This window comes from Acromyrmex echinatior, chromosome 3 (genome assembly GCF_024713525.1).
Source record: "Acromyrmex echinatior isolate Ae372 chromosome 3, ASM2471352v2, whole genome shotgun sequence".
In the NCBI taxonomy this organism is placed as follows: domain Eukaryota; kingdom Metazoa; phylum Arthropoda; class Insecta; order Hymenoptera; family Formicidae; genus Acromyrmex; species Acromyrmex echinatior.
In genome coordinates this window covers 22,992,389-23,009,490 of record NC_141854.1, presented here as the reverse complement: position 1 = coordinate 23,009,490, position 17,102 = coordinate 22,992,389, and the positions used below count along the sequence as shown (strand labels likewise).

The 17,102-nt window shown below is 34.5% G+C and overlaps 1 protein-coding gene across 6 annotated transcripts in view; it reads left to right on the top strand.

The window, feature by feature from the left end:
• The window catches only part of TfAP-2 (transcription factor AP-2), a 235,370-nt gene that overhangs the window by 186,419 nt on the left and 31,849 nt on the right, over positions 1–17,102 (top strand). For 5 of the 6 annotated variants that reach the window (XM_011051572.2, XM_011051571.2, XM_087404139.1 and 2 more), the window contains 2 exons: positions 1,946–2,164; positions 3,524–3,575. In XM_011051572.2, the coding sequence (XP_011049874.1) occupies positions 1,946–2,164; positions 3,524–3,575 (271 nt within the window). The remainder of the gene's footprint in view (positions 1–1,945; positions 2,165–3,523; positions 3,576–17,102) is intronic. The other variant, XM_011051568.2, reaches the window with a different exon arrangement.

Below are 17,102 nucleotides of genomic sequence, written 5' to 3'. Positions count from 1 at the left end.
GTTTTATTTAAAATTATATTAACTAAAATATATTACAATAAATAAAATTGTATTTAAATTAAATTATATCAAAAAGAAATAATATAATGGAATCTATGTTTTTTTATATCTAGGAATTTCTAAAATTAAAAAATATTTTTGGAATATCAAAATTATATTAAACAGAAATATTAATAATATTATATAACATTTGTTATCAATTTTACTATCAATTTTAAAAAAGACTTTAAAGAGGGACCATAGTTCTCCTTGTGAATCTATATATTATATATATATTATATATGTCAGTGAATTTATCTGACATATTTAATAATATAGCGTAAACCAACGAAAAACTATTGATTCACGGAATTATATACGTGAATATTCTTTTACAGTAATAATTATTTTTATAATTTTGTTTGAGCAGTGCAAATGTGATGCGCGTGAATCGAAATAAATCATATTTCACGTCGTGCAACAAAACTCACAAAAAACCAAATAGTACAATTCACCTTGTTATTATTACTAACTTACGTGGACATTACGCAGAAATACAACTACATATCAATAATAAATATGAATAAAAATGTAAATATTCAATAGATGTGTAATTTATACGCCGTGCCTAGAAGCTAATTAATTGCGGATGTTTCCGCTAATGGCGGCGCGGTTATGGCTCACTGTTTTCCTCTCATTATCATCCTAAATACAGTACAAAATCATCACACAGAACGTTGAGGATTTCTGCCTGTCACGGATCCGTTATGTACCGGTAATTTTTCTCTTCGTAGACACGGCAACCTTTACTTCGTTGTCGACCTCCGGCCTTTACCTATTTACTGCCTATCACCGTGTCGTACCCCCTCCCCCTTCCCCCGCTAATACTAAATTAAATACTGTCCAATTAGATCCCGTCTGCACTAAAAACTTTAACTTCTTCGTACGCATATTACTTCTATATCGTATAAACTACGTATAAAAATGTTTGCAATCGCTTCGTATCAATTACATCTAATTTGATTTAAGTTTCAGCTTTAACTTCAGTGTATCCTTAGCTTTAATTGTGTCCTGAAACGAGATTCCAAGAAAAACTGCATCGATCTGATAATAAGTAAACTATCATGAGTTTTTCAAACAATCACTTTCGTATGTAAAATCACTTGACCTCCTTCTAAATTTAATTTTATGTAAAGAGGACAAGTTCAGAAATTTACGATCAATGTATATCTCATGATAATTTACTATGACATCTCAGAGATTCGACTGTCACATTCTAACTTGAATGAATAGTAAAGAGTAATTAAAAATCATTTTCAAAATACGCGAGTGCAAAATAAGAAAAGCCAATGTTTCATAATTCTCTTTTATGAAATATATATATTCTCTTTTGTTGATCAAGAAAGAATATAAAACTGAAGATTTTAACTTTTTAAATATTTTGTTGAAAGTTTAATTCTTCTACACTGGCAATCAGAGAAAAAGATAACAACTGTTGGTAGCAACTATCTAAGTTTTATAAGTAGAATTAAACTACATACGTAGTTAAATAATTTATTTTATAGTTATTGCAACTATAAAATAATTTATTTACACTCACACAGTAATTCTAATATAAAACTTATACAATTATTGCTCATATAATTGCTGCCGCTATACTTTTCTCTGATTGTAAGTGTCTTCGAGATTTAATATATATTTTGCGATAGCTCATCGTACAAAGTATTCGAATCAGTACAGAAATATATCAACAAACTGTACTTTTGGCATTTTCGTGAATTCCTTTAAATAATAAAAAATCTTTGATTTTTCCTTTCCTATTAGATGACTCTCCAATCAGATGAATTCGGAAATGAGATACTTGAGTCGCAAACTTATTCGTGAAAAATAATTTGAACTGCATTAATACTTGTAGAATGTCAAGCTGACGGTATCATGCTGATTGAAACATCATTCCTGATTTCAGACGAACATGCACGCGTCTTTCCCATATGACGGCGGACGCAGTAGTGGCGGAGGCGGCGGTGGCGGAGGCGGCGGCGGCGGCGGCGGTGGCGGCGGTGGAAGGGGCGTCGAATATGGCGCCGTACGTCGTCCTGACGCCCTCCTACCGCCTCCGGGCCTCGACCAGACCGACCTCGTTCTACACAGCAGCCTCGTTGACGACCCCCAGGTGAGCGACGATGTACGTAATCGCAACATATTTTCTCTATTATCATCCCTCGACGCATCTCTTTTGATGACGTTCTTGCCCGCTGAGGATAAGATTGCCACGCGGGATGTGCTTCCGCAAACGGAAGCGTTGTGGTTACTGAAGATCTGCTCCGAAATTACGTACATTTTGCGCGGGGCGATTTTTGACCGTGGCTTTGCACTCAGGATGTTTAAAGTCTTGTCAGTTTTGGAGATATAAGATATTTGTGGATATTTGTATTCTTTCTCCTCCTGACACTTTTATCAAGAAATGTGTACATTTAACACATGATTTATGTATAACTATAGAAGCTTAGAAATAAATGCACATATTTATCGATAAATCTGAAGCGAAATGAGAAGCAGTAATATCGTAGCCTTTTTTTTAAACAGAATTTATTTTGATAGATTTTAGATTTAATTGTTAAGATATAAAATGGAGAAAAAATTAAGAGAAGTTAAGTTATAATTTTTTAAATTATCTCTCGTGATTAATTTCGTGAAATAAATAATGTTTGTGTGTGTGTGTCGATTTCTTTTGGATTAATCTGCTTTTTTTTTGTAAAGCAGTTATGTTAAAAAAGTTTTAGCGTCCGTTAAATAGAATGTCAGTCGCTTGTTACAATGCGAGACGGAATGCTGCGAAACATACCATACTTTGCTGTGGTCGAAAATATTTTTCTTTGTCTTAAACAAGCACATAACCGTGTAGTCGATTTGCTGTACGCAAAAATATTCGTGAAAAAGAAATAACTAGTGTATTTCTCGGTATAAATAATGTTAAATATTTTATGCTTACAATACTTTTTGATTTTTATTATGAATTCTTATCGAACAAAAAATATATATTAAATGTATTAAAAAATTGCGCACTATCTCTAAATCACAAATCTATTCTTTGTTGTGTGAATCATAAATCAATCAATTCTTCTTGCGTTTAATTCGGTGTTAAATACAACGATGTTGTGATTATATAAAAGATTTAATATTAAGAATCTGAAAAATTAATTAAATTAAATTAAATTAAATGATAAAACTAAATATAAACTCATCAATTTTATAGGTGAGATTTTTTTATAGATGAATTATATTTTTTACAAGAATGACATAATATTTAATATAAAATGATTTATATTTAATATAAAATTAAAAGAAATATTTCATATAAAATTTAATGTTATATATTGAAAGGGTCAATTTTATTTAAAAATATACAAATTTTTTAATTCATTTTTTTATTTTTAAAAATCTTATTATCTTTTTTCAAAAATTGTAATTACATATAAACAAAAAAAGAATATATAATATTAAGAAGCTTGATGTTAAATTTGATTATTTTTTTATGTTTTAGAACACAAACGTGGACGATGGAGGGTTCATGAACGACCTGCCACTATTAAAAAGTAAGTAATTACGAAAATACGTATCTGTATATATTCCAGATTTTGACAGAATCATAAAACTGCTGAATTGTAAAATTTTTAGTATTACTCCTACTGGATATTTGTCAAAAGAAACAAAGGGAGTCTAATGCTATGTTAAGCATCAGATGCATATCTCACGATAACAGTCTATCGTACCTCTTGCACAAATGTCCTTCGAATTTCGACCTGTAAGTAATTTTACACCGCGCGTAACACAAAGCCAAGATCCCGCGATTCGATTTGAAATTTATTCAATGTGGATAAATTTACGCGTTGCATAAAGTGCAACGCGCGCTGCTTCGAAATAACGTGGCACTGGCATAATCCCAACATATAATAAAACGGCCACTGTGCGACCGGAAATATAAAGTAACCGCACCAACGAGACCTGTCGCCCTTAATTAAAATTTATCTCTCTCTCGCTCTCCGTCGTGTCAAGGGCAAGTGATCAGATTTCTAACTGCTTGTGAAAATAAACCTACGACTCTATCTCTTTTCCTTTGCGCGCGTAAAAGTGACGCAAAGGGCCCGGTGAGCTCTTATGCGAAGGACCGTTTCTCTTGCAATATCGATTGATCGCGAAAGAGATCGTAAGAAAAATTGCAAATGGCAGAATTATCGAAGAGCGTCGCATTGAATTGCAATACGATGAATTATCTACGGATTCACGCATGCACGATAAAATTTAATCTCTCGGTTTCTTTCGTGGAAAGTCTTCTATATAAAGTTATATCTTGTATAGATATAACTGTATGATATACCTATAAAGATTAATCATCGAGATATAAATGTGAATATATTTAGCTTTGTGTCTAATTTTTTTTCTACGTTGCAAAATATTATCTAATACCGTGTAATAAAATAGATTTTTTACTCGCTCTGTTCTTTATAGAAATCTAATACTAGCCAATTTAATATTGACAAATTTATTACTGAAAGGCTGTAATTAATTATTTATCTAGAGTATTAAAAGGTCAAAGTGCTTTTAATACTTAAAATAAGTAATTAATTACTTTCTTATTAAATTAGCCAGTATTAGATTTCTGTAAAGATACGTATTTGTGAGAATTATTTTTCTCAGTCTTCATGAGACTTACACCTGTAGATGAATTCATGACTTAAATTTGTTGAATGATCTGTCAGTTCAAATATTTTTGAAGATGCATCGCGAATAAAATTCGTGCCTAAAATTCTATATTCTATATATCGCAAAATGCTCTCTCTAAAAAATCTTTGGATTAAAATCTAACTCTAAAGAATGAAATTTCACTCTTAAAAATTGACAATTGCGCCATTCTTTTTCAACACTGGCTCAATTGTTACTCTTTAGATTCCAGTCCAAAGCTTTTAGAGAGTAAACGCAGACTCAAAATAAAGACCTATAGTCTGAACTAAACTATTACGTTAACTTCTGCGCTGTAAGGATTACATTAACCAATGATGGAACAGCAAAGAGTAACGGAAATGAATTGTATTTGCTCATTTGTCAGCAAGAAAACATTTTTTATATTTTTTCATAAAAAATATCAGATACATCACAAGTTCCTCTAACCTGACTTAAATAAAAATATCAACATTGTCACAGTTGAATTCATTGCGTGCGGTTGATTTGCATCTACGTGTATCTTGCGTACGGTGATACGTCAATTTGTATATACATTTGTGAATTACGTTTTGTGATTTGCGAATTATACGAGAACAGCTTAAGATTTCGCACAACCATGACGCATGATTTCGCAATTATGTAACTTCGAGAAAATTACGCAGGAGAAAGGATGTGTTACGGGACCATGATAGAAGTAGATTAAGGAAACTTGTGCCATGCCTAATTTCGCGAGAGACCCGCCTCTGATTGGTTCATGTCAATACGAAGTCGCGTCTTGCGAAAGTATTACTCTCACCCGAGATCAAGATCGATCGTATCCGATCAATAAACTGAACAGAGAGGACTCTCGAGAGTTTGTCTTGGAGGTTACACTCTCTTATGGCTGAAATATATATAACTTTCGATCTATGAATTAATTGCGAAATCATGCTATATATTACCATCTAATATGGTAGCGGCAATTTTCGTTGCTTTAACCGAGAGGATGTCAAAAAATGTGTTGCATGCTTTCTCCCGTACTTTAGAAACTAAAGTGAGAGGACCGTGATTTGTTTAATTTTATTCTGATATTTCAATTTAATGTGAAGATATCATGGATACCATGAAATGAATAAATCAATTAATCGATAATATTTTATGAAAATTCTACGATCGTTATCAGAAAGCATGATAGTGTCTTAAGGCTAAGATAAGTACAGCGTTGTTGTGTTAATAATACTAGAACTATCGATTAACATATATCTATTTTATTATTTATATACTCTATTATATACTATTTATATTTATATTTATATCTACTTATATACTGTATTTGAAAAAAGGAAGAAAAAGGAAAGTAAATTGGTCAATGTAATTACATATTACAATTAATTACATATTGCAAAAAAGGTCACGGAAAATCTCAGAAAATGCGCCGTTATAATTGTTATAAATTTGATAAAAAATTACAAAACACATTTTGACTTCTTTGATAGTTCGATTAAATTCGATAGAGGATCTGGTTACTTCGATATAGTGATTCAGCGGCGTTATTTAGGAAATGTATGATTGTAGGAAACAACGACTTTTAGAGCCCACATACGCGTACGGCCCACAAACGTATTACGCGACGACCCTCGTTTTCGACGACGTTAATTCTTCTCGCCTCTTCGGATCGTCGCATCACACAATAGTCGAGAACCTGGGACGCGTGGAATCGTGTACGCGCTGCGAGAGGAGGTGTGAAGGCAAAAAGGAAGAAAAAAAGAAATACAGTGCGTGCCCGCGGGCGGATCGGATTTCGCTCATTGTCATTGTAATTTCTTGGCGGGGTGTAGTTTTCGGGGCGTTCCTCACCACAGGGGTATTACCTACAGATGGTTGTTTGTTCGAGTGTCACCGAGGGTTATTATATGCCTCGTTACTCGTCCTGCGACGGCTTATTTGGCCGGTCTTTTTCTATTCCGTTCTTCTTTCTTCTCATTCTCCGTAACTGTTCTCTCTTTTTTTCCTTCACTCTTGAATTTCGCGTTTCGTGCGTTCTTCTTTTCCTCTCTGTGAATCTTTTTATTTTATTTTTTCTTTCCGAAACCGGTTTTTCCGAAATACGCGTGAGATATCACACATCGATCACATATTATTTAAATAATTATTTAAATATCTAAACTAAATATAGGTATATTAAACACATGTTTGGATAATTTTATCTAGTAATTTATATCGAAGGGAAGTAACGTTGTAATTTCAATTTGCTTTTTTTTTACTTTACTCAGTTAAAATATCTTCAATTTTTTCATTGAAATTGGCTTTATCTAAAAATTCATTCGTAGTAACTTTCTATGTAAATGACAAGATGCAAATTACACTTGCTCTCCATTGCAATCTTATCAATAAGATCCTAGCATAAATCTCTCTAAATACAAGGTCCCAAAACTGACGATAAATGTTTAAAAAATTTCTTTGTAACTTTTTAAAACAAAAAGTCTAATATGAAAATGCTCAGATTATGATTATATATATATATTAAATAGAAAGAGTACTTTTTCGAACTTTATGCCTTTGAAAATTACAAAATTCAGCACCTTTACACGGATCATCTTGTCATTGAGTAAAACTTTAGCCCTTGTCATTCGTAATTTTTGAACTCTTTCCATTTGAAATCACAGCTTCGATATTTTTCTCTTAAAATATTACAGAGAATCTGTTTATGAAATATTTATTATCACTTTTGGGACCCCCTGTATAATATACATATAATATACTAATATATAGTTAACAATATATATGTATATACATATATATATATATATAATATCGATGTATCATATTATATGATATTATATTAGCTATGAGCAGTTCTGCTTCTCGGAAGCCGGTTATACAATTATTGCGGCTTACCTTGGCTCCGTCACTTGATGACGGCGACGTGCTCCAGTTTAGTTTCGCCACAAGATCTCGAGGACGGACAAATTCTTTTACTAGCGATAACGCTCTACGAAATTTTAATCATACAGTTACAACAGTTGAAGCAATTGACAACCATTGTTTTGGTTACATAAATTTATTCTTGAAAAACAATTTATTTCGTGCGCGATTGAGACCGAAAATAATTTAAAAGTCGATATCTGTTTTCGAGAAAAAAGAATTTTGTAAGTCGTGCTGTAGTGTAGTTCGAAAGAGAAAATTAAGATTAACAGTCTAAGCTGTTTAAAAAAAAAATATTGATGTACTTCTTTTTCAAAAATTATTACGAATAATATGAAGGCGTACCCAAAAGTACAAAAGTCTTTTCTCACTACGTATCGTATTTGTTAATTTACTTAAGGCAACAATGTTCTACAATGTGAATTTGTACGGATCAATTTATTATCCACGCGGCTCAGCCGTGAGAAGAATCAAAAGTAATTAATCACTCAAAGAAGGTCAACTAACGATACAGCGTTAAACCATGCGACTTTAATGGTTCTCTTCTATTCGCACTATTCAATATTTCCACTTTGCCGCTTCTCGCGAGCCAGCGAATGATAATCATTCTTTATTCCCATCGATCCTACTTGCGATTAACAAATTGGCAGATTATGATAACAATCTTCACCCCTCGCACATTTGCCGTAAATATGTCTTTTAAACATACGGTCATGAAAATTCCGTTCAATTCAAATATTAATCATGCAGAAGCGTTGAGAGAAAAATACACTGATCGCTTCCAAATTTCGAGTACTGAAGAAGTGTGAGTGCCTTTCTTATTGTTCAGCAGGCGGGACCGTTTCGCGCGTGGTCCCCTCCGAATGGAGGGCATCCACCATCTTTGTATAAAGGCAGCTAAACTCCTAAAATCAGCCCCTAATGAAATTAACGATCGCCACGTTGCTTGTAGTTGCCCCGGGGGCCAGGTGGATCCCTGCCTGGCAGAAGCCCTCACGGCGTGAAGCCCCTTCACGGCCGAAAAGTCACACCCCAGTCACACCAGCTAACCAATCAAGGTCGAGAAGTAAGTGAAGTCGTTGGTACGCGTCGATTGGTTAAGTTTCCGGTGCATTGATTGCCCAGGAAATTATTTGTGCGTGTCCAGGACGCACGTATTGAGCGACCGGGCTATGCGCTATAGGCTATTCGCAGATGGAGATATTTCACATAGTAGCAGTCACGTAACAGTAATTGTTTCACGCTGACGTGCTGCTTCTGAGCTTTGTTCGGGCTGGTTTCCTCCTTTTTTTGAAGTCGTCGCTATAGAACGTTAAATGACACATCGACGCGGGTCGATGTAGATAGTGATCGCAAGCCCGGCGAGTCCGAAGTCAAGTTTAATTTCATCTGGATCCAATACAAGCGTCCAATATGGATCGAACAAGATTTATGTAACAAATAGCATTTGTTATAATTTCATCATATGAGAGCTTTGAACGTTACACGCGATTTCAAAATGATCGTTGTTACCGCCGAGATATGAAATATTTCTTAACAAAGGATCTCACACTAATTATATAGGAAATTAGTTCGCGCTGAAATGTTGGTTTGTTTTCACATGTGATGTAACTTATAATGTAGCGAACAAAAGATGCTTGTATTAGATATAAAGTTCAATAATAGATAGTTTAATTTTAGATGTATGATGTATTTAAAGGTGCTCTGTAATCACTCAGTTTTACACCAAAGCTTAAATCCATTATTGTATAATACTTTGTATTTATGATATCTTTTCTTCATCACAAGTTGTATTATGTAAGAACTAATTCACACATTTCGCCGGAACTCAATTCTAATATATAATTAATACAGGATTCTTTTGTATCGTGTGTGCCACGTGCTGAACTTTTCATTCAAACTTTGAACTTTTTATTTAATATTTAAATATAGAATATCACGTGGTATACATCATGATGATGTAGACGGCCTGAATAGACAGTCACACAAAAACAGCGCGGTACGAACTGTAAATTAATTTGGATGAGCCATAGGTATTTTCTGTGGTTATCTGAAATGAAACGTGAGATACGTGTTATCCATTGATTACGTCCAGGGAGAGAGGGACCCCTTTTTTTCATCAAAAAGATTACGCAAGATCGCTGATCCAGCCTTGACGCGATCCTTGACGAGACTAGGATCTACAGGCTTGACGAGAGCACCTGTTTGCAAAATCCACGCGAGATGCAATAATTGCGCATCGCCTGTCGGTACTCTGTGAGTGCCGCGGCTATATCAATTTATAGTGTATCGATATACCGTCGTAATAATCGACATTATATAATCGCGTCATAAATCATATGTAGGTGCGTGCGCCGCCGAGAGTGTGCCTCTCATTAAAATCACGGACGCGGAGGGACGTTGCATCGCTCGCGCACGAAATGATTTCTCTAAATAGCCGGCGGCTGTGGATAATAGCGAATCGCCAGATCGGCATCGACGAGAGTTTCTTTTCTCTAACTTTACAACGTGGATGAATTAACGACGGGCTATCGATGTGTCTATTTGTCTTCAGCTTGTTAGCTTTACGTTTGTCGCCAGTTTACTCTCTTTCTTCTCTGCTTCCTCTATTGATATTTAGATCCTCTATATATTTAGATCTGGCGTATCTTCTTATCTTTCTGTCCCTTAACTGAGCAGTCCCACATTTAAAGCTCGAACTTGGAGTAACGTTCTCGTCACAATCTTAAAATTAAATTTATGTACAAGATTAATAAGTACAAAAACGTGCACTGAGCGACGAAGTTTTATTTTAATGTTGTAATTAAGGTTCTTTCGCGGTCGTTTATTTCTTTACGTATTTTTGCGATTAGATAATAGAGCATGAAGAATGCTGTTGATTGCTTTGACACGCACGATAATTTTTCTCGGAATTTTTAATTAATATTTAGTTTTTAATTGGATACATTTTTGTATTAGACTCCATCGTTATTCATTGATTGTTAAAGAAAGGATTGACTACATGTAATGTATGAACATGAAGTACAGCTTGAGCAATTGCTACAGGAATGAAGAAGTGCAATTAATAACATAACGAAAGAGAGAAAGAGAACGAGGGAGGAGAGAGGGAGAGAGAGAGAAAGAGAGATAATTGTTTTTATGTAATATTAATGAATCCTGGCGTTGCACGTGACATGCGCCAATTTTAATGCGTACTATCTGCAAGTCACGAACATATATCAATTTGCTATCTGTATATCTAAATGAACATTTCAAGCCACGTCATTGCTCAATCATCGAGCGAATATATTGATTGTAGAGGCATTTCGTCAATCGATTTCCTAATTGACATACTTTTCATTTGTCGTATTCCTTTTAATTTAGAAAAAACCAGCAAAGCAGATAGCTTTCCCATTAATACGCTATTAATACCTTATTATAATTAATTTATTACAGTCAGCGAAGTATGTATGTATAATAATATTAATATCATTATCTCTTCTACAAGAAGTGACACCCATACACGATATTATATTAACGGTTATTACACCAATGTTATTAACTTGTTTTAAATAGCTTCCTATATAATGAGACGTGAATTATATATGTCTAGAAATTACATCAATGTACATATCAAGATCTTAAACATACACCTTATCCATGTTGTGTCCATAAAAATGTCTAATACTGTAAGATTTCCTTTTTTTTCATCAATATAATAATACGCTTCTGATAACATGAAATTAAACTTATTTGTGAGTTTTCAAGAGTAATTGAAAGAAGAATATATCGTCGTTCTTGTAACATAATAAATCAACATCAATTGAACGACGCTGCATTAAATACTATTATCCTTGTCTTTTTAAATTTTGTACACTTGCCTTTTGTACATTGTTCACTAATGCTCCTTCTGTAATAATAAAAACCACCATTATCTGATTAGCTCGTAGAGAATAACGGCATGAAAGATCAATGAAGCGCGCATTTCAAGAGACGGCGCTCTGTTCGGAGAAACATGCCGATGAGACGGGACGGACTTAAGCAACACGAGAAAGTAACTGGATCGAAAGAGATGTTCTCATTTTCTTTTCCTTTCCTTTTATTTTTTAATCCACGATTTTATAATGAAAGGCTCGTACGACCGCTCATTCATTGACGGGCTACCGATCAAATTGGAGCAGCTACTTCGCCTTAACATATCATTATGTTATTATCTCGTTATTTCTTTTATCGAATTCAATTAAGATACTGCATTCAGTTTTTAGCTTTATCATAGACGTTTTAATTTAATTTACTTATATGTTTTTTGATAATTTACCGTTGCATATATTCAATTGTATCTTGATTTTTTTATTATCCTTTGACAGAAACGAATATTTTAATAATATTAAGAACGAAAATAAAAAAACTTTTTTTACGGATTACGAACAAAAGAATGCAATAAAACTCAATTACAAGTTTTAAGTTGCGACAAAATAATTGTATATGTCTATTTAGTCTATTATATGTAATATAATATAATGTATATTTCGTTAATTCTTTTGACGCAAACGAAGCGAATATTTAATAACAAATATGAGAATTAAAAAAAAAAAACAAATTCTTATAATATAACTTAACTACCGAAAAGTGAAATTGTTATCATTTATTTTTACGACATACTTAATGATAACCTACATACATGTATGTCATCTAATGGATTTCAGATGAGTGACTTTAATGGTGGTATTATGCTTATATTTCATTAATTGCGGTATGCAATCGCGATATCGACGGATGTGATGAATTCCTTAACCTCTTTTTGTACCGGATATACATTCTGCATATTATCGCGTGTCTGCATGGTTCTCACGACCACACCGGTTTTCTGAGAGACATATGCATGCCCACCTGGAACTGTCGCGTTTCGCCATCGTCGCAGTTACTTCATTGGCGACCAACGTGTTTCGGTCCTCGCAGCCACCGTAACCTCCTCTCAATCGCTTCCGTTGGAATGAAAATTACACCGACCTGACCTGCAATCGCTATTAGCTGCCGAGAATACGCCTGCTACTGTATCAGTACTGTAACGAACACGTGAACCCATACATACGTCTATATAGCCAGACTTTTCTCAGGTGCTGGAAATAACGGCTCGTCCAGGACAGGAATACGATGAAATCGTCCGGAACAAGCACAATGCAGTTTAAATAGCTCGACACAAACACCTAGATTGCGACGTAGCCGAAGTTCGCAATCAGAGAGGCAGTGTCGAGAATGTTACCTTGTTAATGTCACTCTTCCATGAAACTGACTGAGTTTCACGATTCACGAAGCGGAAAGAGAGAGAGAGAGAGAGAGAAAGAGAGGATGAAGAAAAAGCGACAGCGATTTATAACGCGAGCTCCATAATAAATGTGGTGCGTCGCCAGGCATCGCTTTTAGCTTCACATTTGCGTTGCTACATTTCCTCATGCACTAGCGACATGTATTTTCCCGCGCGAATACCCGCGATTAATTTCTTCCTTGGCTATCGTGCAGTCGCAGTTGTTGTGACTCCTTGTAACGTGAAAGAAATCCCATAGTGAGATAAGCGGGAAGGCAATCGACGGCGAGTCGGCTGAATGGTGGATGCGAGCGGAGAACAGACGGGTTCTCTGAGCGGTTCTCTCGCGAGCGAATCTCCGCCTTCATATCGTCTTAGACCATTGTTGTTTATGATCTATCTCGTTAGACATTCTATGAACTACGCTCTATGACAGGGGAATACCTGGCCGCGATCAAAACCGGCCGGCGCGTTGTTGTGCAACGCGTTGTGCGGAACGTAAGTTCGCGTTACTTAACCGCCGACTGAGATCTTTCTTTGATCGAACCGAGGTTCGCGAGCGAGCGGTGAATCTAATCTCGCAAGTATCGCATCTTTTGTCAGGATCGCCGACACGTTGGTACATTCATCTTCAATGTTTCCTCTCCCCTTTTTTCTCCCTTTCACACACACACACACACACACAGATGATTCTCTTATTTATTACCGTGATTGTCGGTTTTAGCAAATACCTGCAGACTTCAATCGTCATTTTCCTATCGAAACTCATTTTTCGATCGGCTAATCAATTTTATTCTCTTACTCTCTACAATTTTTAGAGTGAATTGTCACTTTGAAAAATGAAATCTCATTCTTAAAAATTGAAAATTGAAGCGTTCTTTTTCAAGACGCTCAATTTTCACTCTTTAGAGTGAGATTCCATTTCAAAGAGTTTAGAGCATAAAAGTCTTAGCTGAAATTTTGAACAAAGATTTGGACAAATCGATTTTTAAGCCGAATTTTTGTAAAACACACCGCATACATTATTTCTGGCACAATGGTACACAGTTGGAAAATTTATGTTAAATTTAACATAACATTATGCATGTTCCAATATATTTTTTCAATAAAATTAATACGTATTTTATTTGTGCATCTTAGAAATCTTTACGTTATTTATTTAATTTTAAAACACATTTTTATGTTATTTGCTCCACTTACAAATTGTGTTATTCTTACACTAAGAGATGAACATCAATTTAACATAAAACATTTAAATAACATCATCATATTGCGTTAAATTAACTCGAATAAAATTTTAACATGGACTTTAGTGGACTGTTTCTAAACATAAATACAAAATGTTTTTTTACCGTGTATCATCTCGACGTTCCCATTCAAACTCGTTTCAACGAACGAGCACCGATTAGCCAACAATCTTGATGAACTAAGTCATACAAACAGACGCGCATTTATCGCGCTGACGGACGATGAAACCTTTCCGCACCGATTTCACCTTGCTGGATCGTATTTATCTTATTTAACAAGATCCCCCACTCGTGCGAACTATAAAATAGAAACGGCGAACGGCTCCTTCGTCGAGAGCTCTTGTTGACGACTAAGCGACCGCTTATTGTCATCACCTTTGACTCTCGACAATGTTACTGCACTTAGGGACGGTTGTAAAGTTGCAATATGTTGTTCTAACGATAGCGCCTAGTATACGCGACAGCTTCACCTTTTACGGCGAACTACCTGTCGGCCTGTTGCTCAGCAGCCGACGGCGATGAGAAGAGCAGCTGATCGGTTGCATCGATTTATCACTTTTCCACGCTATCGACTTCCAAGTGGAATTTAATTAAGCCGCCCACGGCTTATAACTCGCGGTCGATGGTTTTACGAGTCGTTCGTCGATGAGCATGTAGCTACAGTCGCATCGTATTTCTCAATAATTCTTTCACGCACACACGCATTTGAGAGACGACTCTTAATTAGGATTAAATTAGAAACGATTATATAAATCGAGATTTGTTTACCGCGCTCTTGCACACATCGCCTATAGTTGCGCTCGTTAAGACTATAAATAAGTCTCAGACTTTACTCGCAGAGTTTATTCTCTCGTTGAAATTGTCATCCTTATCCCGTCATCTTATCACGATAAGATCACGTTGCAATTTTCGTAACGTTATCAGAGTATTTTCAATCATGTAATAGAGATGATTGAAAACGATATTAAGCATGTTTAAGATAAATATGTAAGAAAATTGTATAATTACCAAGCTATTAAAAATTTTTTTAACAATGTTATTCAGCTGATATACATATTTAATCTGTTTTTAATGATACGTACGATTCCTAGTTATGTTGGATATATTTGCAAATTACTTAATATTTATAACCTCGGCATATATATATATATATATAATATATATATATATATATATATATATATATATATATATATATATACTATAAGAACTTCATTTAGAACAACTAATTGCATGTGTAATATCCTGAGGCATTCAGAAGAATAAAGAATTACTTTGTATTACGTTATAATAGAATACGTTAATTAATGTAATAGGAAGTGTTAACGGAGATTTAACACAGATTGATAAATTTAATAATAATGTACAAGATATAATTTTGATCGTTTATTAAATGACGATAACTTGACTTGGGAAAATTATAAGCTAGTTCATACTACATTATTTTAGTAATTTCGTAATTCACAAAATCACTGCTTCAGGAATCACTGCTTAATTATAAATGCAATTTTAAATTTTCCTAGAACCTACGAATATATGCGTATTAAAATAATGAGATACTTTGCTTTCTTATCTAATAATTTTATTAAATTAAGGTTCAAAAAAATACTTCGACCGCAAACGCCATTCAGATTAAGTAAATCTTTCCCTTATAATTTAAATATATTTTATATTATATTTCTTTATATCGCTTTCAATAATGTGACAGAATAATTGGAATTTTAAAAGAGTATCAATCATTTCTATTGTCTTCAAAGACACAAGAAAAATTAAAAACTATCTAAATTCAATTATGTTAAAGCAGTATTTATCGCAATATCAACTCTTTTTATATTTCTCTAAACAGGGAAATCTAAAGTTCTGTTATTTTACAATAAACGTGAAAAAGGACTCTTTTATATTTATCTTAACAGAGAAATTTAAAATGCTGTATTATTTTACAATATAAATGCGGAAAAGACCGATGCACTCGAAGTAATTTTTATTCACCTATTCCGACGCTTCTCGAAAGAGGAGGAAAGCTCGTGTTGCAAACCGAGTCTTCTCATAAGTTTCTTCGAAGATATTTCTCGGAATACAGAACAAGAACGCGAAGATGCAAGAACGTAAAGTGCTTCCTGTGTCATGGTCACGCGTGATTCAGGTTGCTGCATAATCGAGAGACTCCAAATGGTATGAACAGTTGCGAACGATACATATACAAATTACGTGAACATTATTTTGAATCTTAACGTTACACAATTTATCGAGCCGATCTGCAATTATTAATCGAGGAATAAACCGCATATATTTCGTTCAGTTGTGCATTGTGGTTGGAAGTTGCATCTGCGATAACGTACCTTAACACGTTGACAAATTATCTAGTGTTATTTTCCTGAGCACTATCTACTCTAGAGTCTGAAATGGGAATTTCATAAGAAAGACACTCGAGTGCGTATCAAATGCGTCGTTGCACGAAGAGAAGCAGAGCACATCTCTGAGCAGATGACATTCGCGATCGTTATCTTGATAACTCGCGCACTCATAGATGTAATTCACTGTTGAATACGTTCAAAATTAGTTCTTTGCTGAAATGAGACGAAGGAGAAGATATCTCTATTTTGTCCATTTTGCCGCGACAGTGTTACGTAATAATTTAAAATACGCGTACCGTACGACAATGAGATCAATCGTAATTTATTCAATCCTCAAACGGTAGAGTCTTACTGATCCGCTTATTCCTGCTACAATTATCGAATTACGCGATATAAGAGTGAATAATTAAACGGCGATAAAGAGACCGATAATGATTGTTCGTCTGATGAGTGAAACGGTTTCGCAATTCACACGGCAAAAGGTTACGGCAGCTCACGATAATTATATACGCTTTGCACTATAGATGGTGACCCGATGGGGAAAATAAGCGAAGCCTGAGCTATTCTCATTAAATAAATTAATAATACGTTCGTAAACCGTTACTGGAATCG